This window comes from Apis cerana, linkage group LG5 (genome assembly GCF_029169275.1).
Source record: "Apis cerana isolate GH-2021 linkage group LG5, AcerK_1.0, whole genome shotgun sequence".
In the NCBI taxonomy this organism is placed as follows: Eukaryota; Metazoa; Arthropoda; class Insecta; order Hymenoptera; family Apidae; genus Apis; species Apis cerana.
Window position 1 is genome coordinate 2962414 of NC_083856.1, and position 26204 is coordinate 2988617.

At 22.8% G+C, this 26204-nt stretch overlaps 6 protein-coding genes across 10 annotated transcripts; 4 read left to right on the forward strand and 2 right to left on the reverse strand.

Moving 5' to 3' along the window:
* Window position 1: 1 nt before the first annotated feature.
* LOC108001302 (DNA polymerase epsilon subunit 2) lies at window positions 2-2251 on the forward strand. Of its 2 annotated transcripts, none has more exons than XM_062075833.1 (5): window positions 2-82; window positions 286-398; window positions 484-1027; window positions 1138-1821; window positions 1910-2251. In XM_062075833.1, the coding sequence occupies exons 2-5, from the start codon at window positions 331-333 to the stop codon at window positions 2183-2185; spliced, it is 1572 nt and encodes a 523-aa protein (XP_061931817.1). In that variant the 5' UTR covers window positions 2-82; window positions 286-330; the 3' UTR covers window positions 2186-2251. The 2 variants fall into 2 exon arrangements, with proteins under 2 accessions (XP_061931817.1, XP_028524254.1); XM_028668453.2 differs by lacking the exon at window positions 2-82 and adding an exon at window positions 87-157.
* Window positions 2252-2560: 309 nt separating this feature from the next.
* Window positions 2561-19002, reverse strand: LOC108001374 (egl nine homolog 1). Of its 3 annotated transcripts, none has more exons than XM_017062347.3 (5): window positions 18606-19002; window positions 17673-18373; window positions 5945-6064; window positions 4254-4464; window positions 2561-3721 (listed from the first exon to the last, which is right to left on the reverse strand). In XM_017062347.3, the coding sequence occupies exons 1-5, from the start codon at window positions 19000-19002 to the stop codon at window positions 3693-3695; spliced, it is 1458 nt and encodes a 485-aa protein (XP_016917836.1). In that variant the 3' UTR covers window positions 2561-3692. The 3 variants fall into 3 exon arrangements, with proteins under 3 accessions (XP_016917836.1, XP_016917834.1, XP_016917837.1); XM_017062345.3 differs by having other exon boundaries at window positions 2561-3724; XM_017062348.3 differs by lacking the exons at window positions 2561-3721; window positions 4254-4464 and adding an exon at window positions 16180-16406.
* Window positions 19003-19195: 193 nt separating this feature from the next.
* Window positions 19196-24095, forward strand: LOC108001373 (intraflagellar transport protein 70A). Of its 2 annotated transcripts, none has more exons than XM_062075831.1 (9): window positions 19196-19327; window positions 20226-20291; window positions 20369-20707; window positions 20772-20907; window positions 21009-21173; window positions 21259-21527; window positions 22840-23247; window positions 23337-23721; window positions 23799-24095. In XM_062075831.1, the coding sequence occupies exons 1-9, from the start codon at window positions 19214-19216 to the stop codon at window positions 23939-23941; spliced, it is 2025 nt and encodes a 674-aa protein (XP_061931815.1). In that variant the 5' UTR covers window positions 19196-19213; the 3' UTR covers window positions 23942-24095. The 2 variants fall into 2 exon arrangements, with proteins under 2 accessions (XP_061931815.1, XP_016917833.1); XM_017062344.3 differs by lacking the exon at window positions 19196-19327 and adding an exon at window positions 19928-20026.
* On the reverse strand, window positions 20731-22685 carry LOC108001375 (zinc finger CCHC domain-containing protein 17). Its single transcript, XM_017062349.3, has 2 exons — window positions 22433-22685; window positions 20731-22354 (listed from the first exon to the last, which is right to left on the reverse strand). Exons 1-2 carry the CDS (start codon window positions 22547-22549, stop codon window positions 21674-21676), a joined length of 798 nt encoding a protein of 265 aa, XP_016917838.1. The 5' UTR covers window positions 22550-22685; the 3' UTR covers window positions 20731-21673.
* Window positions 24096-24175: 80 nt separating the features above from the next.
* On the forward strand, window positions 24176-25196 carry LOC108001353 (26S proteasome non-ATPase regulatory subunit 9). The gene is made up of 4 exons (XM_017062313.2): window positions 24176-24322; window positions 24455-24554; window positions 24632-24816; window positions 24896-25196. The coding sequence occupies exons 1-4, from the start codon at window positions 24191-24193 to the stop codon at window positions 25121-25123; spliced, it is 645 nt and encodes a 214-aa protein (XP_016917802.1). The 5' UTR covers window positions 24176-24190; the 3' UTR covers window positions 25124-25196.
* A 128-nt stretch (window positions 25197-25324) lies between these two features.
* Window positions 25325-26177, forward strand: LOC108001356 (uncharacterized). Its single transcript, XM_017062317.3, has 3 exons — window positions 25325-25464; window positions 25555-25890; window positions 25983-26177. The coding sequence occupies exons 1-3, from the start codon at window positions 25447-25449 to the stop codon at window positions 26019-26021; spliced, it is 393 nt and encodes a 130-aa protein (XP_016917806.1). The 5' UTR covers window positions 25325-25446; the 3' UTR covers window positions 26022-26177.
* Window positions 26178-26204: the final 27 nt, after the last annotated feature.

A 26204-nucleotide genomic window follows, 5' to 3' on the forward strand; every position in this document is an offset into this window, starting at 1 on the left:
ATTAAATAATTATATTTATAATATAATTAAAATAAAAAAATTAATTTTCACAAATAGAATTTTTGGATGATTTTAAGAAAACGTAAGTTAGCTATATATAAGTAAACTATATAAATAATAAGAAGGCGGGAGATTTTTATGATAATGTTCTTTAATAGTAAATATTAATATCAAGAAATGCGATTATATAATTATATTATATTTTTATTTTTATAACATTATTATATATTTTTATATATTATAATATCTTATGATCTGAAGTCAAAAAAATTTTTTTCTGTCTAGAATATATAATACGTGTGTACATAATATAAATATCTATATATAATTATGTCTGATGAAAAATTAATAAAAACAATACAAAGTACCTTCTCATTATATGGACTTGTACTTTCAAGGTATATTGAATTTTTATATATTAGACTTATAATATTATATATAATATTTTATCGTTTAATTTCATAAAAAAAATTTGTTATATAGAAAACTCAGTCTTGCACTTGCTAAAGAACTTTTAAGTATAGAAGAAAATGAACAGGAAAATTGGCTTACACAAATAATAGAACATGTTTTGACTCAAAATTTAACTGATCCAAATGTAACTATTGAAACTCTAAAGCTAGCAATACAAGAATATATAAGACCAAATACATTAAAGGATACAGAAACAGTTTTAAATGTTATAGATGTATTTGATGTACCTAAAATCAAATATGACTTGTCTAAAAAAAAATTTATTTTGGAAAATATTTCACCAGATTTATATCCTGAAGCACAATATAAATCTACAATTTTTAAAGACAGATTTGAATTACTTTGGTATAGAACTTTAAGACATGAATTATTTATACCACCAAAACTTGGTGAAAAAAAAGAAAATTGGATTGAATTAACATCAATTGAATATCTATTGAGTGAAAGTAAAAAAGGAAATGTTTATGTCATGGGTCTTTTAACTGAATTAACAGAGGGACAATATTATTTAGAAGATACAGGAGGTTTTATAAAACTTGATCTAAAAGAAGCAATATCCTTTTAAAACTTATAAAATAATAATTATAAGTATAATTTTTATCATATCATATATATTTATTATCATATGAGCATAATAAATATTAATCCTTAATATTTTTATACAATTTTCAAGATGGTTTAATTATGGAGGCTTCTATTGTAATAGTTAATGGAAATTTCCAAGAAGGTGTTTTACATGTAGAAAATATAGGTTTGCCACCAGCAGAATCATCTAACAATGCACGTGTAGATTTTGGTAATTCTAATACATTTGGTGGTTCTCATAATTTATCTTTGAAGTTTTCAGAAAAATTAAAAATTTTTGAAGAAAGTAATAAAGATGGAATGATTGTTTTTGTATCTGAAATATGGTTAGATGATGTAACTGTTTTACGCAAATTTAAAACTATGATAGAAGGATATTCTGAATGTCCTCCTATAGCTTTTGTATTGTGTGGACATTTTTTAAGTTTTTCTACAAATATATCAAGCAAACATAAATTGAAAAAAGGACTTAAAAATCTTGCTGATATAATAATACAATACCCAGATATAAAACAAACTTCCAAATTTATTTTTGTACCTGCATCAGATGATATTGGATCACCAAAAATTTTACCAAGATCACCACTTCCAAGAGATCTTACAGAAGATTTTAGAAAAAATATACCTGGTGCAATCTTTACTACTAATCCATGTAGAATTCAGTATTGCACAAAAGAAATTGTGGTATTAAGAGAAGATATATTAACAAAAATGTGTAGAAATGCACTCCATTTTCCAAGTCAAGGCAATATCTGTGATCATGTAAATTTTATTATATTATATTATATTATTAATTGTTTATATATGTTATTTATAAATTATATAATTTTATTTTTTATAAATGTTTCAGTATGCTAAATCAATCATCTGTCAATCTCATTTGTCTCCTTTAAGTTTATCAGTAATACCAATATATTGGAAATACAATCATTCTTTACAAATATATCCTACTCCAGATCTTATTGTGGCTGCAGATAGATTTGCAGAATATGAAACTAATTATTCTAATTGTCATGTAATTAATCCTGGATTGTTTCCAAAAAATGATTATTCGTTTAAAGTATATGTTCCAGCATTAAATTTAATTGAGCATTGTGCTATTCCCAAAGATAAGGATGATGTCTAATTATAAATTGTTTTTAATCTTTGAAAATAAATAAAATATTAACAAATAAAACATTATTCTAAAATATTTTACAATGTAAATATTTACAAATCCATCCCTTTATGAATATTTATATGTTTATTTTATTTATAATATTTATTTATTTATAAATATTAATATAATATTTATTTTCACACTTTAATTTTCATCAATTTTATATAGTAATTTTTTATAATATTTCAAAATATGCATTTTTAGTTCGTAATTTAATCCATAAAAATGTTTATTATTAAAATAAAAACATGTTAAATTAAGTTTGATTATTAAAAAATAATTTAATAACTCATGAAAATATTAGGTAATTTCTTGACTTTTTATATTCAATATAACAAAAGAGAATTGAAAAATAATTTAATAACAACATCCTTATGAATATGTTTAATATTATCAACATAATATATCTCTGAGAAATTTAACACTTTTTTTACTTTTTTCTCAGATTAACTAACAAAGTTGATCGGATTTTCTATGTAGGACATAGGAAATACATGTTTATTTCACTTTTTTCGTGTTTTTTTTTTTTTCTTATCGATTTATATAAATAGATACATACAATATTAAACACATGTGTTTCTACCTCTTCGTAATGTACATAACAATATTACAGGTACAGACTGGGCCCCGGCATATCTCAATTCACTGCGCTGGAAGCATAAGTCAATTACTGGCCGTTTAATCAAACATCAATATAAGGATTATAACTTTATAGAACAACGCGTAATATATGAGATGCAATAATAAAACGTAATAGTACGATTCACAAATATTACAATTTTTGATATTAATAACAAGCTGAATTGTTACTAACAATATCAGCTATACAGAAGTTAAAGGGAACATATGTAGTTAATAATAAGACAGAATTTTTGTTTAGCAAATTTTAAGATAGAAACATTAATTTCATTATTTAAATCTTTCTTTAGCATACAAACTTTCACTCTCATCCTACACATACATTTTATGCTCTTTCGTCCTTTCTGTACACTATATAACTTTAGCAGTCGTATACGAATTACGAATGCTGCAAAAAATTTTAATGCTTCAAATATTGAAGCTAAATATTATATTGATATAACGAACAAACTTACAATCGTGGCAAGCGAATGCTAAACTTTTACAAACGTTCGATTACAGTGTGAGCATTAAAGTGTTAGAAAAAACAGAGATTAATGATTAATATGTATAATAATGAACTGTAAAGGCTACGCGCATTTACTCATCGAAATATATTACAATGCCATCATATAAAAAAAGAACGCGCTTATATATTTATTGCACATCCTTAAATTTTTATATACTCCGATGTCCGTACCTCCTACAATCTCAACTATATCATAATACAGAATAATACATAATAGTTTATATACCAGTGCTTTCTTCGTATAACTATGTACAGGTGTATAACTTTAACTAATAGAGTTACAATTTCAGTCGACGGACGGTGTAATGGTCCTTCAGACTCCATGTCTCACGAACTTTCATTCTTCACATGTAATTCTTCTGGAAAATAAATAATTAAATCAACTATTGTTCAAAATTATTAAAATTATTTCTCCAATATTTTAAACCTCATCATACTATATTTAATCATTTTTATTATTTGAAATATTAAAAAAGCTAATATACAAAAAATAAAATTTTAATAATACGATTTATAAATTTAGATTTACATATATATAAGATTGTAAATTGAAAAAATTCAAAATCACAATCAATATCTTTTATTTTGTATATTATTTAATTTAATAATTTTTTTATTCAAAATTTCTTTATTTTTTGACTATTTTAACTATATGCTGCATTTTTTAATAATAATATTAAAATATGTTTTAATTGAACAATTTGCTATTAACTAAAACATTAATTTTTTTGAATATTACTTACTTATAATTTTTTTATTCAAAATTTCTTTGTTTTTTGAGTAACTATATGCTACATTTTTTAATAATAATATTAAAATATGTTTTAATTGAACTATTTGCTATTAAACAAACATTCAAAAACATTAATTTTTTTGAATGTTACTTACTTTCTTTTTGATATCTTCGGCAAGCTTGATTTCTTTCTTCTGCATCAAAATACCATAGAGTGATTGCATATCTTGTTTTATATGCTGGCTGAACCTCATGCGGATTTCTCCTGTCTGACCAGAAGAACAGTATTCTGTCGAAAAGAGGCTCAATATCTGCTACTTGATCACGCCAGCCTTCTGGAAATATCCTCAAGAGACCACCGTTTTTCTAAAAATATCGAAATTAAATATAAATTATTATTAGAAATAAAAACTCATAGTTTAAAATAGCATTAAATTATTTTCTTAATCAAATATAATGAATAGTGAAAAATAATGAATAGAAATTTTATAAAAAATTTTATTTTAATAATATAAATATTGAATATACAAATTTTTGATCTTTTAAGTCTTTAAGATTCTTAAGCTTGTCTTTTATTTCTATTGATTTTCTATTAAATTTTCTATTTATCTAAAAAATTTTCCAACTTTAAAAAAAATATGTAAGAATTAACATATATAACTTTTTAATATTTAATTGTAATTTTAAGATATTCTTTTTAAAATATTAAAAACTTTATTTAAATTGTTTATTGAAACAATGATGAGGTTTAAAACAATAGTTGAAAGAATCGTAAATAGTAATATTAAGTCTTCAATGATATTCGAATGTATTTAAAGATAAAACAGTTCCAACTTAAAACTTGTTCAAAAAGAGGTCAATGAACGTAAATGTTATACAAGTTCTCTCATCAAATCTCTCTCTCTCTCTTATCAAGTCAAGGATATATTAATGCATGATTAAAAATAATAGACATAATGTATTTTATATTTTACTGCTTTTATATTATAAATATAAGACAACACGTGTTTAAACAAGTCTATTTTTTTATGTAAATTAATGTAAATATTACTTAACGATATTTCCAAGCATATATGGGACAGAAGCATCGTTACATGAGACAACTCACGTAGGCTCTGAATGCCCTTCGTGTTCGTATGCCCTTTATGATACAATATCTTTACTTTTAAAATTCAAGCATTTATGGTTGCATATGCAGGATGAATGAGAGATAACAAGATAACTATGAGAAAAATTTACGATGAACATAGATAACGTAGAAATTTAATGTTTTATATATTTTATAATTAATAAGTGTAATAATATGCATCTAAAATTTAAAGATATTAGAATAAAAAATCATTAACAATAATTTAATAATAAATTAAAATGAAAAATTTATCTTTAAATGAATTTATAAACAAAATTTTGCTAATAACTTAATTTTAATGTCAAATAATCACTTTCTCACTAATCACTAAATCCTTGTTTAGCAAATAAATATAATATGTACAGCAAATATAATTTAATATATCGTTAGAATAATCATTAAAGCAGAATGACCCTGTAATGCGATTATATCAAGAAACCAAGTTTCAAAGTATTACACGTGTAATATGTATATGCGTAGTGAAACTATTAATAAGTATCATGAATTTAAAATAAATACTCAGGTTCAAAAAATTTTCATATATTAAAATTATAAAATTTTTTAATAAAAGAATTTAATAATTAAATAAAATTTTAATATTAAAATTAAAAGTCATTCTCAAATTAATTCTCAATTTAGATAAAAGAATAGAATAAAAGTTTAATGAAAAAAAATTGGAATGGAATATTGAAATGGGATGATTAAACTAATCCTTACCTTGATATCCCAATTTTGATTAAGATAATATATAGCTGTGATGCATCGTCCATCTCGATTAGGATTATCCACGTGTTTCACATAATGCGAACCGTGACCAGGATAACAAGCTACCATCGCCTGAAAAATAATACATCGTACTTTTAATCAAGAAATCAAATGTATTTGCAAACTGGTTTATTATGAATTCGTGATTTGTAAACAATCATCAATAATATTGATTTCATCGTACATATATCATATCAGAATTTTTAATATAATTCATTCATTTTTTTTTTCAAATAAAAAAGATAATATAATATAATCCAATATAATATAATATAATATGTATGATAAGTATTTTAAATAGATTTCTGTTCTTAAATATAAATTAATTTTTAACTATTTATCAACGATGGACATTTTTTTTTTAAATTAACAACGAAAGTGAAAAAGATAAATAATCTTGGAAACGTAATAAAACAAATGTATGACATTGTAGATAATAATCTTATATTATCGCAAGTTAAATAAGTCGGTACCGTATTTATAAGTGTTCAATATGTACAAAATATTTGTTTCCGGTGTGTTATAATAAACGGAAATGATTACAATATGGTCAAATACCTTAAAATAATATTTTTTTCATCTTATATATTAATTGATTAAAAAATCAATTCTATTAAATATTTAATTAATCAAGTTTTTCAAATTTTCAAATTAATGAATTAATAATCGATTAATTTGAAAATTCTACAATTTTGTTTATATTTCTATATTGTACAATAATATATATAGAATAAATCCTATAATGTATTTTTCTGATGATAAGATTATTATACTAAGGATATCATAATCAAAATATAATAATACTTTAAGAATTTTAATCAGAATTGATTAACTAGACATAGATAATAATGGTTTAAAAATATCATAATCGAAATCACATTATAATATTTACTATAATTCTAATCAGCTTTTCAATCATGCAGGTTTCAGCTGAATTCATTTATTGATAGAAAATTTAGAATTAATTTTTATAATAATCGATTACATATATCGATTACTCAATAATTCAATTATCTTATTAAAATTTAATAATTTTTTAAAAAAATATTTTCAATACTTAAAATTTTTTACTTTCAATAACATATTTAAAATTTATATTTCAAGATTTTAAATTATATGTTTATACATATTTCTCAATATTAATTTCTTTTATTATTGTTAAAATTGATTATATAATTATTTTTCATATTTAATTTTAAAACATATAGAAGAATTAATCGATGCATAATATTTATAAAGATTAATATAAAAAGATTATCAACTTTATTTGATAACTTAGAATTGTCTAAATGTTAATTGCTTCTTGTCTCTCAGAATATAATGTTAAAGATAACGTAAAATTTATGACATATATATAGTTCAATGGAACATACTTTGAATACTATATGTATTAAGTCATATTGAATGAAACTAAAAAATGATTTCGTGAGATATGTAACGAAAGGTAGTAGTGGACTTACATTAATTCCTTTGTTTTCAATTGGCAATTATAAATTTACGATACGTTATTTTTAATACTTATATCATTTTATTATTTGTTTTTAATTAATAATGTATGTGAAAAAACGAGTAATTTATTTTTTAATATAAAAAAATTATAAAATATTTTGCTTAAATTATTTTTTAGTTTGTTTCTAAATAAATTGCATTTGATATTTTTATTTTAATAATTTAAAATTTTCTTAATTAACAATTTAAAAAGTTTTGTATTATAAAAATAAAGAAAATCATATGATGCAGTTTATCATAGTACTTATAATCTTTTTTATTTCCAATTATTAAACGTACCATGAAATCGTTGGTCTGAATACTTACTCAGCGTAATAACTTAAGACAATAATCAACATGACATTAAATCAAAACGAAATGTTCATTCATTTTTACACATAAAATGTATGATTCATAAGTTGCATGCAATATTATCTATTCTTTCTGCGTAGATTCATATCTATCAACTAAAAAATTTTATATTTTCATATATGCGGAATTTTATTAATTATTGTGATAAAAATTAGGAATAATTTAAAATGTTTTATTTATTAATAATAATTGTCAATGAGAATAAAAAAGAATAAATATATAAAATTTTAATAAAATTATATATAAAATTTTATAATAATATATAATATATAAATATATCAATTTTATATTTATATAAATTTTAAAATTTGATATGTAATTTTGTGCAAAAAAAATGTATATTACACATATCAATTTATGAAAGCCAATATATAATACCATTAAAGATATTAACTCAAGATTAAATCTTTTTTTGCAAAATTTCATTTTCAATTTCTAAGGAAGAAAGAAATTGGAAATGCTTTCTTGTATAAAATTTTATAGACATATATCAAATCTCAAGAGGGTGAACAAGATTAAGACTTGAAGAATTCTAAGAATTCTGTGACTCAATATTTTGTTTTATTGTGTGTTATCATATAAAAATTATTTCAACAAGAGTTTTAGAAAATTATTATGGGATATATTATTATGATATATACTGACTTTTTCTTAAATTTTGTTGAATGACTCTATATCAATTTTTCACTAAAATTGTTAAATATAAATATCTTACATATTTCATCTTCTATAATATTTTATTTTATTCTTCTTTTCGAATTATGTAATAAAGAACTGGAATCATAATATTTATATTATTTATAATATAATAATAATATAAGAAAATTTAATTTTATAAACTATTTCAGAGTTTAATAATACTATTTTTAGTATACACATTAACTATAGCTCACATTTTATAATATTCTTCAAAAGATAACATAAATCAAATAATAAATAGAATTGTTAATAGATTACAATTATAATATATTTCTTTTTTAAGTACTGTTGTATTCGTTAAATTTTCATGATACAATTATAATAATAAAAAATTTATTACATTTATTCAACTTAAAACATGTCCACTATAAGATATATAAGGTAATTATAAAGTATATATAAATTATAAAGAAGAAGATAGGAATATGAGATAAGACAGACTAAAAATATGAGCATCAAGATTTTAATCTGTATATAGTGAGAGTTTTTGACAATGATTAAAACATAAGTATAATAACTTTAATAATAATTATTCGTTATAAATTAATTTTTTTTATTTAATGAACATCTATTATTTCCGTTACAAGCAAAATAATCATAGTTTCAGAATATAGATATATTTAAAATATATTGTATCTAATAATAAAAATAATATAATATGAAACATTTACTTGAAATTTATTGATAAATAATAAAATTTATTAATTTTCATTTTCACTCATTTCAACAAAAAAGAAATTTGATAAAAGAATAAAAAATTGAAATTTGTAATTATAAATCCAAACTTTTATCGTGTTTATTATAAATCTATTATACAAAATGAAATTTATTTTTATAATTATTAAAAAAAAATTTTTTCTTAACATTTAATCAAACTAAATATTATTTTTATTAAGATATTATCAGTATAATTAAACAGTAACGGAGTCAAAAATTTTCGATTATGCGCACATGTACAAGAAGAGTTCAGATATGCGCAAAGATTCCAGCGGTAGAATGAATAGGGATCACATTTTAGCCTTGACCCAATAGATCTCTAACCTTGGTACTACTTTCGGCAGCGTGTGTATTATCATGTAATCCGAAATATATACTGAATGATTTCTTTTTTTTTTTTTTTTTTTTATTTTGTAAATATCGATATAAAAAGGCTTTATGAGAAGCCTTTATTAAGAAATTCATACAGAAAAAATATATAATATTCTATATAAGAATATATATATATTCATAAAGAAATATATAATTCTATTATAAATTTGAAAACTGAAAAAAAAATATTTTTATTTGTTCATATCTCTGAAATGTATCGACATATTCATAAATTTTTTGAATTTATAGCTTTTTTATTTTTATATTTATATAAAAAAGCTATAATAGTTAAAAAAAATTTTATGAAATTTTTATTAAGAACTTATTAAATTATTAAATTCTTATTAAAAGTATTGAGTCTGATAAATAATTGAAAGTAAATTAAGTAAATTATATTTTTAAGAATTGGAAATACTGTTAAAATTGTAACTATAATTTTTAATTTGTCAAACAAGCATAACTATGAAATCGTTAATACATTTTATAACAATTAAAATTTCTTATTTTTTTTCATTTGCAAAATTGTCAAAAAATACAACTAACAAACGATACAAATCATTTGATAATTAATTAAAAATAGTAAATTATAAAATAAAATTTTTTATAAACTATAACTTTTGCACACTACATCAATTGAGAGATCTGTCTCAAATTATACAAAAATATGCGTTCTAATTCAAGTAAGACACTCGTGTTACAAGTTCTCTAACAACGATCCAGAATGGCAAATGCCTTTCACTGTGCCAGCTAAAAAGTAAATGATATCAATGAAAAACTATCTAATAAGGAGGAACAAGTTCCTACTATGTACATAATATGGTCCGAATAGAAATATTTTTTTTTCCTCAAAGCATATCGTACGATTTTACCACGTTCAATATTGATATCGATAATATTCAATAACTATTGTGCACTATCGAATCAGCTTGAGAGACGGACAATTGATACTGAGCTCGACACCGAGCACGTCGTTTTGTTTTAACGCTAGACCAGCGAAGAAACATTCTGTATAATCAGTTAACTATTATCTTTCTTGATTTCCGTCGCGCCATACGACGACAGAAATTGTTCGAGCAAATTAAACGCGAAACATACTATTCTTTTCATTAAATCAATCACAACCGCATTATTCATTGCTTACAATTGTCCGATCTCTCGGGCGTGTAAATCTTGAAAGGTATTTCATATCTTGTTTAAATCTGCTTTTCTTTTTATTATTTTCCTGTGTGCTTATTTATCTTTAAAGATAATTGAATTTATTATAACTGGCATCTACTGATACGATATAGATAAAGTGCAACATCGAGACAAAACGTTCGATATCATACACATTACGTGCAGCTTGTCACGTTGCTAAGATAACAGATACGACTTGCCAAAAGTACATTATTAAAATAATAAGTATAAGAATCATTACCACTGATTACGAACAGTCAAATAAAAAAAATTGCTTTTTTCGACGCGGAAAAAGATAAAATTCTTTGATATGGTGAAATTCATATATGAATATTATCGTACCTATTAAGCCGGAAGTCGAGTAGCTATACGCAATTGATGTTCTTTTATTTAATATAAGATTGAAAGGAGAGAAAATGATATTTTTTCTGAGAAAATAAACTTTATGTGACTGGTTAACAAATTTTGATTGAAAGAGATTTCTTTCTTAGGGTTTAAAATATTTTTTATCATTTTTTGTTGATGAATTATTATTTGCCCTGTGAGATAAAATAAATATTTTGCTGAAATTTTTTAGATCTTTTAAATAGTGATTAACATATTTCATTTCAGTTCATTCATATTTTTTTGTTTCGTGTCTGTTTTTTAATAAATTAATTTTGCTTTTTGTGATCAACTAGCAACTATTAATATTCAATATACAATAATTATATTCAAATATTTTTGATCATTTTCGTAATATTTATAAGTGAATCAAAACATCAGAAATAGAGAAATATACTTTCCAATATTTTTTTTTTAATTATTGAATTATCTTGTTTTTAATTTGAGTTAGTAGTAATATAATAATGTAATAATCATAAATAAATTATTAAAAAATCTTATGTACATATGTTTATATAATTTAATAAATGTACTGGAAATATATATATTTATTTTTCATTTAATTTTTAAATATGAATTGTATATAAACGCGTATATAAACGAATTGTATATATATAAACGAATGAAAAAAATTATAGAATTGAATTGTGAAGAATGGATTATCGATCGTTGCCAAATACATAAATCTGCCAAAGCCATATTATGAATGACGTAGCTCATATTTCTTGTAGATTAGTCATTGGAAGAGTCTTCTCTCAGACTCAATCAGTTTGTAATATAATATTTTTACACTTCTAAAAATATTGTATCGTATCTTTCATTATGATTTGATTATAAAATTAAGAAATATTATATAAAATTAATAGAAATCAGCTAAATCAAAAATTGAAAAAATGTTAAAATTATCTTTTAAAATTACAAATATCAATTGTTGACATCTCAAATATTAATAGCTATTTATTTGAAAATAATCTAAGTTATATTATTTCTAAATCGTGCATTAATATTATTACAAGTGCAAATTCGAAACATGTAAAAACTACATATAAACGAAATATGCATATATAAATATGATAGTTGAACAGTTTGTATTACTCTTTTAGTAGATATTTCATATTTTTTTACATTACTCATTGTAATATTTATAGCTGATTTCGAATCTTTAATTATCCACTATCTATATGCAAATTTCAATTTATGAATTGTTATGTATATGAAATCTACAAAGTATTAATTTATAAAAGACAATTTTTAAATATTTTAAATTAATTTCACAACTATTTATACATGCTATGAGCATTGAGCAACATTTTACAGTTGTTATATCTAAGTGACGATTCAGTGAAAGAAGCATAGCAATATCCAATCCTCCTCTGAATTCGCATTACTCACAATATACAGAGACTGCGTCACAATCGGATTTTTAGCATTTGAACAACGTCCAAGAATTATTTCAAAATCGTATTTTATCAACGACTTATGCGTAATTCAATTAATTAACGACAAACGATGCAATGATAGAGAGAATGAGAAAACATCAGTACATTGATTACCTAAATGCAATAAGCGAGAATTACGCGATATTTCCGGGGGAAAACCGTTCTGCTAATGTTATTGCACGTGTTTCATAGAACGAAAAGCAAAACATATGCGTTTGTTACAATTGTTCGAATCTGAAAAATATTTCTGCAATATGAGTCATTGATTGGAACTATACAGTTGTTGTATATTAGATATTGGTACTTTGTTTTACAAATAAGTTATTGTATTTAATATAAATATTCGAAAAAAAGTTCTTTGACAATTCTCGAAATTGAAAAAAATGTAAAATTTATATTTTTTCGTGGAAACTATTTAATTTGAAAGATACATCGCATATTAAACAAGGAAAATTATTCTTATCTACGTTGAATTTATTTCATTCTCTTTCCTCTTTCTGTATTAGCATTTTCACATATGTTAATGCATAAAATTTTTTAATTTTTCTAATAATTTTATGTATTAAATTTCCTTATTACAACGCTATTATAAACATAATAATCTTTTATGCTATGATCAATGATCATTTGTTTCAAAAGTGGCAATAAAATGTTCACTAATTCTATTGTTTGAAAGCAATAAATCGTGTAGTGAGGAAGCGATACTTTATTACATCATTTAAAGATAAGTATATTTATTGCAAAATTTTCTCATTTTTTTTACACTAAAATTTATATAAAAATGTATAAATTCGCTTTTTTGAATTTACATCTACAATCTATATATATAATTCCTTTAAAATAAACATTTTTAATTAATATAACAATCAAATTTTGAAATATAAAGGAAAATTTAATAAAACATTATATGATCATTACAAATCGCACAAAAGATGTATCGAACCGATCAGAAAGTCAACAAGTCCTGGTAAATACCCTTATGGAAACATCACTATAAAATCGTCCCCAGACATGATTGGCACGCTCTCAGCCATCTAACTATATGCGTAAATGCATATGCATATGTATATATCGTACCTCGTCGATTCTTTCACCTTCACGAAGGTTAAAGAGCGAGATGCAGTTAGCCGTATGTAAGGATTTAATCGAAAGTGAACGGTCTGACATGAACACATAGGCCACAATTATCAAAACATTTACTATATAAATGCATAATTTATCTTAAAAAAAAAAAAAAAAGAGATAGTTTGTTGTATTTCTTCATACATATCCCTATAATATTTAATATTATTCCTCAATTGAAAAATTTCTCAATTTTATAAAAAATTATTGTATAATTTATGAATCTTTTAAATATCTTTAAATAATCATTATCATTGAATAAAAATATGTGATTAAGTCTCAGTTAGTTTTCAGTTAGGTCATCTTATTATGTCAATAACTTAAAAACATAAATAAAATTTAATTTCTATTAAATATATTTATATTTTGCACAAGAAAAATAATAATGATTATGTTTAACTTGCAGATATCATATTTCTTTTATATTTCATAAAATATTATATTCACTATTAAATAATTTTAATTAAATCAAAATATTCTTAAAATATTAATTGAAATATATATTATTTCTGAATTTAAGTAAAAGATATTACAAATTTTTTTATAAATATGAAAATAAGTTATTATATGATATTCATACAATATTTTTTATAAAATTTTATAAAAGAACTTCCTTTTCTAATTTTTACTCTTTGTATTAAGAATTTAATAAAAATGAGTTCATATTATATATAAATGTTTTCAATAATATAATATTCCAAATAATAAATAAACAATTTGGTAATATTATTTAATAAAACAAATATATTGTAAGATATATTATTTTAAAAGCTTTGATTTAAAATTTATACAACCTAAAAGAATAAAACTATTTCTGTATATTTAATTTTAAATTAATTTAGTTCAAACAAAAGGTTTAAGTTATATCAATTTTAAATTTTGTTATATAACGTCACATAATTTTAACTACACATAATTATCTAACGAAATTCCTCTTAAGATATGAAACTTTCTCATTTTATAGATAAAATATTAATAATAATCACATCTTCTACGATATATTTAAAAAAATATTATTTTACCATGAACCAACATATAATTGTACATTTATTATCAATAAGTCAGAATTCACCACAAATGTATGTGTTAAGAATGTATTTGACCATGTATTTGTATGTATTTGTCATAGTTTTTTTGTTTGTAGTTTACTTAGAAAAATATAAATATATATTGGAATATAATGAAATTATATTGAAATTACATTGAAATAATGTAAAAATATGATTTAAGAAATTAAATTTTTTGTTATCAAATATCTTTTTCTTTTTTTTTCATTTTATTTTTAATATAATTTTTGGTAATTTCAATTTTGCTAAAGAGATACAATATAATATATAATAAACAATAATATATATTTTTTAGAATTAGGAAGAAAGATGAAAAAGAAATTTTAAACAGAACATTACGTGAACATTGTTAATTGAACGTTCTAATTAGACAATGAATGTTGGTACGGGACAATAAAAGAATTCGAAGCGTACTGAATATCTTTTCGCGAACTATAAATGGCAGCAGTAATAGAACTGTGTGAGGTTTGGTTCAAAAATATAGTTACAATTCGATTCATTTCAGTTTTTTTTTTATTTAGTTACAGTTCTTTCATTTATCGAAGAAATGAAAATGTTGTTTAATCTAGCAAAGGAATTGAGATCAAACTATGATGAGATTAAACTTTTTCTCATAAATCTTATATAAGTTGTAAATTGTATAATTCACAAAATCACATTCTTCACTTTTTTTTCAGTTCTTTTAATACATATGTAAATTTTTATTATATTTCAATCTAAAAAATAATTCACTTCAAATGATATTTTATGAAATATTACAATATATATAATAATGATAAATTAATTTAAATAAATACTTAGAATATTTAATATATTTGTATATTAAAAAAGATCAATGAAAAAAATGAAAACCACTGTCACATTTTGAAAAAAACAATATGTATGTATGTATTTAGGTGTGTATGTATATATATATATATCATCAATATAATCATTCAAGAGTATTAAATTAAAATAATTTATTTTAAAAATATCTTTAAGAGTTATTCTTCAAGATTAATTCACTAAGTTGCATAATTTTATTAGAATAAAAAACAGGTTAAGATAACCTTAAAATCTTTATAACTAATAATCGTAAAAAAAACCAATTCTATCATCTTATTTCTTTTGTAAGATTAAATTTATACAAATAAGATTATACAAATAACTTTGTATTCTTTATTTAGCAAATTATTAAATATTTGAACTAAATACAATACGAATAAAATTTTTTCAATAGTTACACTTTTCAGTTGCAACTGATCATTGATACTAAATAAATAGTTTTCCTAACACATTGCTCTGTTTCACTCCGTGGTTTATACAAATTTGTTTACGAGAGACGGGATACGTAATCGAGAAGAATACTTACATGCTGCCTACTTTCTGGCATAAGAGACGAAAGGGAGAGTCAGTGAAAGACAAGGAAAAAAAGATAACTAACAGCGCGCCAGCTATACGGCGTACGTGACCGACTGCACTTCGTGGGTTACCACTCTCGTTTTGGTTCTTAGTTTGGCGCCTGAGCCGAAAGATCGTTGCAATTTCGGGATCCTGACCTTCTCTGCCTACCATCACTTCTCTCTCTCTTTTGACCGCCTACGAGATTAAACACCGATGCTTGGAAAGATACAAGAAATCTTTTTTTTCACAACGTATATCATTGATTTATAATTTACAATTATTATTTATACATTTGAACTTTTATAATAACTCAGAAAAACTAACATACTTGCAACTCGATAATAAATTCGATTAAATATTTGATTATAAATATTCGATTATAATTCGATTATGAATATCACGCGAGAAATCGATTTTCAATATTATCGATATTTATATATATATACATATTTTTTGACAATATTCAAGAATAATTGATTAATTTTTTTATAATAGTAAGTCACTTTTCATAATATATAGATTATAATTTATTTCGACATTTGTTTAAAATTAGAAAAGATTTACTATAATAATACTGTTACTTGATAATTTGAAAACTTAATTTAATAAATATATAAATACACAACAAATATAATGTTATGTATTTATTATATAAATAAAGTGTATATATTTATAAAATACATAATGTAAATATAATTTTTTAACAAAATTCTTAATTATATTATATTACTATGTAAATTATTAAATTATTAAAAAACGAAGTATTTGTTTAAATATTTTAAATTACTAAAATATTCCATCAATATATATAGATATATTTGCATATACCATTGCAATTGAAAATGATTTAATTCTAATATTTTATTAATTTGATTTTATGAATTATATTCAACATAAAATAATTCTATTGTCTAATCTATTCTAAATTAATAAACATTCAATTATGCGTCCGACAATTTAATATTTTACGCATAATTGCCAAATATTAAATAAATTTATCAAATTAAATAAATAAAAAAAAAACTTTTGTTCAAAAAATATTCTGGGATTAATTAATATCTTATTTCATGCATAAAAATAAAATATAAAAAAGAACATACAAAATTAATACAATCTTCAATATATGTACATACATATATGTATATTAAAAAGATATTATATATCTATATAATTTTATTAAGTCTTATTCCCTTATTATTATAATATATTAACAAAATTTAATATATTAAATAATGAGATGTTAATATAATTTTTATTAATTTATAAATATATATTATAATTTATAAAAAAATATATATATATAATCAAATGAAATAAACATAAATTTTCATAAAATTAAATTAAATTAAAGAATAAATTGAATTAAATAAATATGATATATTTTTATGTAATAATTAATAATAAATAAATAATATTATATAAAATATATAAATATATTTCAATAAAAATATATATGCTTACCTTTGTCCTTCCATTGATTGTGTACTTTCCCATTTTTCCATTATTACACATTTTATTTGCCCTCATAATGACTGCATCAACTTGAGATATGAGCATCCCAATATTTTGACATTGTTTTTCTTTACCATCAAGCCACGTTATTTGATCACCACGAATTGTCTTTAAGTCATTTGCACCTGCTTTATTAGAAACCAATTGTCCATCCTTAAATAATCCAGCACTGTACATATTTAAAACTTCTTTTAACACTGCACCACCTTTTTCCGTTCCTAGAAAATTATCTACCACACACATACCATATTCATCCATGTCTCTAATCACATTTCTGCTTATATCGTCTATTAATTTTTCGAGATTATTTTTATTTTTATGGAGAAAAGGTGGTAGAAGTTCTTCTTCACGAGTTAAATGAACCTCTGGAAAGTTCTTCATACCGTTATGATGTTGAGTAGGCATATCTAGTTCATTGTCTTGTAGATTATCAAGAATTCTTGAATCTTGTAAAGCAGGATTCAATGATTCTGTTCTGGCACCTAAGATTGTATCTTCAGAACTTCCTTCATATGTTATTGGAGAAGTCCATCCATCTACTCTGTTAGTACGAGTACCTTTTGTTTTAATGTTATTAGATTTTCTTTTGGAATTTTGGCTTTCCTTGTGATCTAATTGTCCTTTTATTTTTTCTGTCTGTTTGTTGATTCCTGTAAACAGTAGAATCATATAACAATCTTTAATTATGATAAAATGAAAGTTATATTTATTTTATGCTATTTACAGTATATAATGAATTATTCATTACTAAAAATAATTTAATGATAAAATATTCCACTTTTTGTAGAATAAAATATATATTATTAAATGTTTACAGGAATATTCTAATATTAAAGAGTTTTGTAAAAAAATCTGACGAAAACGAGATTTAGTTTCATGTACCTTCAAGATGTTTCACGTTATTATGTACATCTGGAACAACGTTTGATCCTCGCGTTCTTCCTAACACTGATTTCTCGCTTAGGTTAGAAACCACTGGTGCAGTTGAAATCTGGCAGTTCTTTAAAGATGATTCCTTTTTATTAGATTTTAGAATGGAATTTTGACTAGTAGCCGAAACTGTATCTGATACGATCGATTCCATAGAATGAATCGCACAAAATTCTTTGTGACGTTTCCAGTCTCGTTTCTGGTGTTCTTTAGTACAATAAAAGACGGCCTTGCACCGTGAACATCTTAACAACTTGTCAGTCCTATTACAGATAACACAACCCACTGTTATACCTATTTGAACATCACCGCCGGGTGTCTGCGCACGACTGACTATCGGTCCGGACATGTTTCGTCGTTTATTTAGCAGCCACGAGTGCCGACGACATTTCTCCAATGAGGGAAGTCACACACGCACTCGATCTGCGTATGGTACTAGCGTGCTATTGAGACTTTGCAGTGCTTATACGTACGTTCGTCTTTAGATTACATACTACATATATGTTATCGAATCTGCAAAACACCTATTGGTGAAACGACGATCAAAACACCGATGCTTAATGTCCATTAGTCTTACTATACATATATGTAATTGCGCATACGTACACTTATGCATCGATATATCAAATCGCACTGCATCGAGTTCTTTCTTTGAAAATTCATTTAAAAGTAAGGTATACAATTACTATCTTGATTGTTCATCGCCCTTAAGAGAGCGCCACTTTATAACCATATTTTTGCAATCATAAAAATAATTCATTACATTTTGTAATTCAAAAAAATACTTTTTAATTGTATATTTATGTTTTAAATATTCTTTTATTACATTATTCAATAACTATAATAAATATAATTATTTATAGTACAGGAGAAATTCAATTATATATAAATGAAAAATTATTAATATAATTTTATGCTAAGTTCGATTGCATAGAAATGATTATGATACGATAATTTGGTAGATTATTTTGACACAAATAAATATAATGTGATTATACAATGTGATATTGTAATATAATATAAATTCAATGTACATGTAAAATGTAATAAAATGTTTTCAAAACAGCAAATAAATTTCTAAAATTTTATTTATTGAAAAAAAGCATATTATAAATAATGTTGATTTTTGTATTTCATATCAAATATAGGAAATTTTGTTTCTCTTCATAAAAAAGCAATGTTTCCATAGTTACGATATTCCTTTTGTATCATAACATTACATACTGTATGTATTGTATAGTTAAGTAATTCAAATTTCAACAAAATATTTTAGATTTTATGAACAGAAAGAAACTTATTCTAAAAAAATGACTACTTTTATACCAAATGTGCACATTAAAGATGGAGAATATACAAAGACTATTTACTTAATGGTAGAATATATTTATATATTACAAATTATATTTTATCAATTAATGTTTAAATATAATTAATTTAATTATTATAAAGAATTTTTTAAATTATATTAATATTAAATATTAATATTTACATAGTATATATATATTGAAATTTTTTCTTAATTTTAAAGATATATGTAAAAATTATATTTTAATATAAAAATCGATTTTTCAGATTAAAGAACAACGATATACAGAAACAATAAAAATATTACTTACACTTTTAGATTTTTATCCCGTTGTACGTATGATTATATGACATAAAATATCAATTTTTTTTATCAATAAATAATTTTATGATAATAAATTATTTTACAGTCTAGACCCTGTTTGTCTCTTCTTGCTCATTGTTATTTTTATACACAAGATTTTATAGCTTCTGCACATTGCTATGAAAAATTAATTCAATTATGTCCTAATGAAAACATATATAAATTATATCATGCTCAATCTTTGCATCAAGCATGTATGTATCAAGAAGCTTGGACAATATGTTCAAATATTATTAGTCAAAGCAATTTAGAATATAAAGTAAAGAAACTACAAGCAGCCATAAAATATGGGCAAGAAGATATTGTTGCTGCAAAAAATTTAATTGATCAATGTTCAATAGATGATATTGATACAGAGATTAATTTAGGATGTCTTTTATATAAGGTATGAAAAATATTAAAGAAATGTATATATAAAGAAGTATATATTTATATGTTTTCCTTTTTAGGAGGAACAATATGAACAAGCTTTAAAAAAATTTGCAAATGCATTACAAATTATAGGTTTTAAGCCTCATTTATCATATAATGTAGCACTTTGTTACTTTAAATTAAAAGAATATGCTGCATCATTAAAACATATTGGTAAAAATAATATTTATACTGAACTTTATAATATTTATTTTATATAATATTTTATATTTTATATTTTATATTTTATATAATATTTTAATTTATCATTTTAGCTGATATTATTGAGCAAGGAATAAGAGAACATCCAGAATTAGGAGTGGGTATGACAACAGAAGGTATAGAAGTACGTAGTGTTGGAAATACATTAACACTTCATGAAACAGCTTTAACAGAAGCATTTAACTTGAAAGCAGCTATAGAATATCAATTACAAAATTGTAATTATATTGTATTATATTTATATATTGTAATTTTAATTTTTCATAATTTATCTAATATATTTTATATTCTTTATTTATTCAGATGAATCAGCAAAAGAAGCATTAACAGATATGCCTCCTAGATCTGAGGAAGAACTTGATGCTGTTACTTTGCATAATCAAGCTTTAATAAATATGGATACAAAGCCAAGTGAAGGATTTGAGAAACTTCAATTTTTATTACAACAAAATCCATTTCCACCTGAAACTTTTGCAAATTTATTGTTACTATATTGTAAATATCAATATTATGATTTAGCTGCTGATGTTCTTGCTGAAAATGTACATTTAACTTATAAATATTTAACACCAGTAAGTATGATTTTTATTATTATATTTTTATATATATCTTTTGCAAATTGTGCATTAAAAATATTTTAATATTTTAATTATTTAAAAAAATATAAAATTAACACAAAAAATAATTTTGAATTTTAAAGCTTTTATATTTTATATTTTCACTTATCAGCATATTTAGTTTTTGAATGTTTACATTTCTTAGTACGTTTTTCTAAATTTTCTGAATGCCATCGTTTATGAGCTTTCATATCATGACTAGAAACACTATCACTAGAACTTTCATCACTAGAAGAACTGTCATATTTTTTCTTTTTTTTCTTTTGATCTTTAAAATATTTCTTCTTTTTCTTTTTAATTACACTTTCATCAGAATCACTATCAAGAATATCTTGTCTGATTCTTTTAGATTTTTTTTTCTTTTTTAATTTCTTTTGTTTATGTTTTTTTTCTTTCTTACTTATATTAGTTTCTGTTTGAACATCTTTTTGTTCTTCTTCTTTCTGTTCTTCTATTTCTGGAATTAGTTCATACTTTTTTCCATCAGGACTCATAAAACAATCATTAGATAAATGACCAGCAGTTCCACACTTTTTACATGTAGTATTAAGAACTGCTTCTAAATGTATAGTTTTGTGTTCGTGCTTTTCAATAATCTTTTTCTTTTGTATATCTCTTTGTAATTGTACTCCATTTGGATCTAAATCTGTACCATTTCCCTGATTTACATATTTCATAGATAATCCTATTTTTCCATCATCTCCAATAGAAATAACTTTACACCAAACACGTTCCCCTTTTTGCAAAACTTCTGTAACATTATCAACATGAACACAACTAATCTAGAATTATAAAAATTAAAATTAATTGCATCATAAAATATAAATAAATAATTTGTCATGGATGTATTTTCTTAATACTTGTGATCTATGTATTAATCCTTGTACAGAACAACCTGGGATTCTGATAAAAGCACCATAATTTTGTACAGATGCAATTTCTCCAAGAAATATTTGATTTAACTCACAATTAGCCATTTTTAAAACTTAACAAGACTATTTTATTATAAATTATATGATTAACATATGTAAGCAGAAAATAACAATAAACAAACGTCAATCAAATTTCATATGAAGGTTAGGTTTATTCATGATATTAAATATAGGACTGTAGTAAGCAAATTAATTTAAGGGTGCAAGTAGTGAAAAATGAAAATTTATATATTTATAAATTTATATTTTATTTAATAAAAATTTTAATCTATTAAAATTAAAAAAAATAAAATATAAAGAATTTTATTTTAATTATAATAATATTTATTTCTCAGTATTTATATGACTTTTTGGATGCATTAATCACACAACAAACTTCACCGGAAGAAGCATATCGCAAATTTGATGATCTTGGTAATAAACACATGGAAATATTACGAAAAGCAACAAAACGAGTTCAAGAAGCACGATTAAATCATGATGATGGTGCTGTTAAAAAGGCTGTAAATGATTACGAAGAAGCCTTAGAAAGATATGTACCGGTTTTAATGGCACAAGCTAAAATTTATTGGGAACTTGGAAATTATACACAAGTTGAGAAAATTTTTAGAAAAAGCGTAGAATTTTGTAATGAACATGATATATGGAAATTAAATGTAGCACATACTCTTTTTATGCAAGAAAATAAATTCAAAGAAGCAACAGGATTTTACGAACCAATTGTTAGAAAAAAATATGATAATGTTAGTTGTTTCATCTTTAATTTACATCTTCATTTCATCTCATTTATTTTGATCTGAATATCTCAATTATTAAATATTAAAAATTTCAGATCTTAGATGTAAGCGCTATAGTACTCGCTAATTTATGTGTAAGTTATATCATGACATCGCAAAATGCGGAAGCTGAAGGATTAATGAAAAAAATAGAAAAAGAAGAGCAAGTAGTTTCACGCGAAGATCAAGATAAAAAATTATTTCATTTATGCATAGTAAATCTAGTAATTGGAACATTATATTGTTCTAAGGGAAATTACGAGTTTGGTATATCTAGAGTCATGAAAAGTTTGGAACCTTATAATAAAAAATTGGGAACAGATACTTGGTTTTATGCGAAAAGATGTTTTCTTTCTCTTTTAGAACAATTGGCTAAACAATTAGTAGTTTTAAAAGATACTACTCTTCAGGAATGTATACAATTTTTAGAACATTGTGAAGGTATATATTTTATTTTTATAAATACTAATATTTGTACACAATTATTAAAATATTTATATTATTTTTTATTCTATTAGTTTATGGAAGAGACGTAATAACAGTAGTAGAACAATCTTTTGATATGCAAGATATGCTTGCTATTTCTCCACAAGGCAAGCAAACAGTTGTTTATGAAGCGCGATATTTAAAAGCTTTATTTTTGAAATTGCAAATGTCTTAATATCTATTAATATATGTACATTTCCTTTATTTTACATATATTCATATATGAATATTGTATATAAAACATAAAAAATATTTATGAATATTAATTAAAAAAATTTAAATGTATATTATTTTTAAGCAATTAAATATATTTTTTATATGTATGAGTATGTAATTTCATAATATTTTTAAAAATACATTGGAAATTTAAAAAAAATTTCTTTAATTATGATTTAATATATAAGTACATATTTTACGATTTACTATGTACGTCACTGTAGTGAAAATGGTGGTCGACATGGAGTTACAGGAAGCTAAAGATTATGTTCTTCAACTTATGAAAGATAAAGATAAAATTGAATCAGATTTGAAAGCTTTAAAAGAAATCTTAGATATTGTATGTATGTTAATATTTTAGACTTGTACAAAAAGTCTATTTAATTATATTATCCAGAATAAATATATTTACATAGAATGAGCTGTCAAATTTTCGAAAAAATTATTCAATATTTACATATATAAATTGTAGAATCATGTCGGCATGGATGATCCGCTGGTGGACTGTGAAGGATATCCACGAAGTGATATTGATGTTTATCAAGTGAGACATGTGAGACATAAAATAATATGTGCGTTTAATTACTATGCAATTTTCTCTATGTAATTTTATTAACTTTAACTTATTAGTAAATTATTAAGTGATTAGGTCTTAGAAATGATCATAAAGCATTGATGAATAAAATAGAAGAAGGTTTGCACAGAGTGCATGCCTTAGCAGGAAACCAAGCAGAATGTTCTAATACAACTGCAACTATTATTCAAGACAATGCACAATTAGATCCTTTCTTAAAGGTGAATTTAGTATCTCCAGGTTCTCCAGCAGAAATAGCAGTAAGAATTTCTTTGAATTTCCATAAATTATTATGAACTCACAATATAATTTATTTATTTTGAATGTTAAATTGTATAGGGAATTCAAGTTGATGATCTTATCTTAGAATTTGGGTCTATTGATTGTCGGAATTTTAAATCATTAAAAGATATTGGAACTCTGGTACAAAATAGTAGATATAAGACAATAAATATAAAAATTAAACGTGGATCTAATATCATTGCTTTGACTTTAATTCCACGTCCTTGGATTGGTAATGGTCTTCTGGGTTGCAATGTAATACCTATAGAGACAGTTGAAAGATAAAGTTTTTGAAATAAATTTTTATTTATATGTTGATTTTGTGTGTATACTATCAATAAAGGAATATTTATAAAAATATTATGTTTATAATTATTGTATTTATAATATATATATTTTTTATGTAATATACATATTTTTATGTAATAACCTTGAAATTGGCTTTAAATAAATATTAAAAAGTATAATCCTAAGACTCTTAGATCTTGAAATTCAATACATATAATCTTTCAATGTAAATTCTCATTTGAGTATTTAAAGTGGTAGAGTTATTATAAATTCAAGCACATTCTAAGAAGCAGCAGTTAGTGCTGGAAAACAGTAACAAGATGCATTTCCCATTGATTGTAAGTTATAATTTATATTATATTTATATTTCATATATTTTATATATATATATATATATTTATTTGTTAGTAAAAATATTCTTTATGCAGATATTATTCAGCTTAATTATTTGTGGATGTCAAGTACTAAGTCAAACTAATACTTATGAATATTCTGATCAACATCCATGGTCACTTGTTTATACCTTATATCCATTTTATAATTCTGAAACATTACTGGAAGTGTGGAAGGGAGACAAAACTGTTGATATTTCAACCAATGTAGTAACTCTAGCTCCACATGAACAAGAAGAAACAGTTTTATTTTCTGATGATATTCAACATAATGGTACAAATATAAAATCACAAAACAATTTATCTTATTTTTTAAGCGAAACCAAAAATATAAATAATGAACAATTATCAAAAAATAGACTTTCCAATTATGTAAGTTTATTAAATCAACTCTTAAATTTTATTACAATAAGTGTATGTTTATATTATTGCTTATAATATTTATTTTATAATTTAATATATAGAGAAACAGACATAAAGATACAAATCTTCAAAATGAGTAACAAAGTATATGGATTTCAACTGGATTTTATGATTTAAAGGATTCATATATTATATTTATAAAAGTATAATTTTAGATATTAGTATTGCTATATCTTGCATTACATTGTGAAACATGTGCTTGTAGAAAATTGTATTAAAATAATTTATATGCAGAATTTGAATATTTTTATTTCTACTTCTTC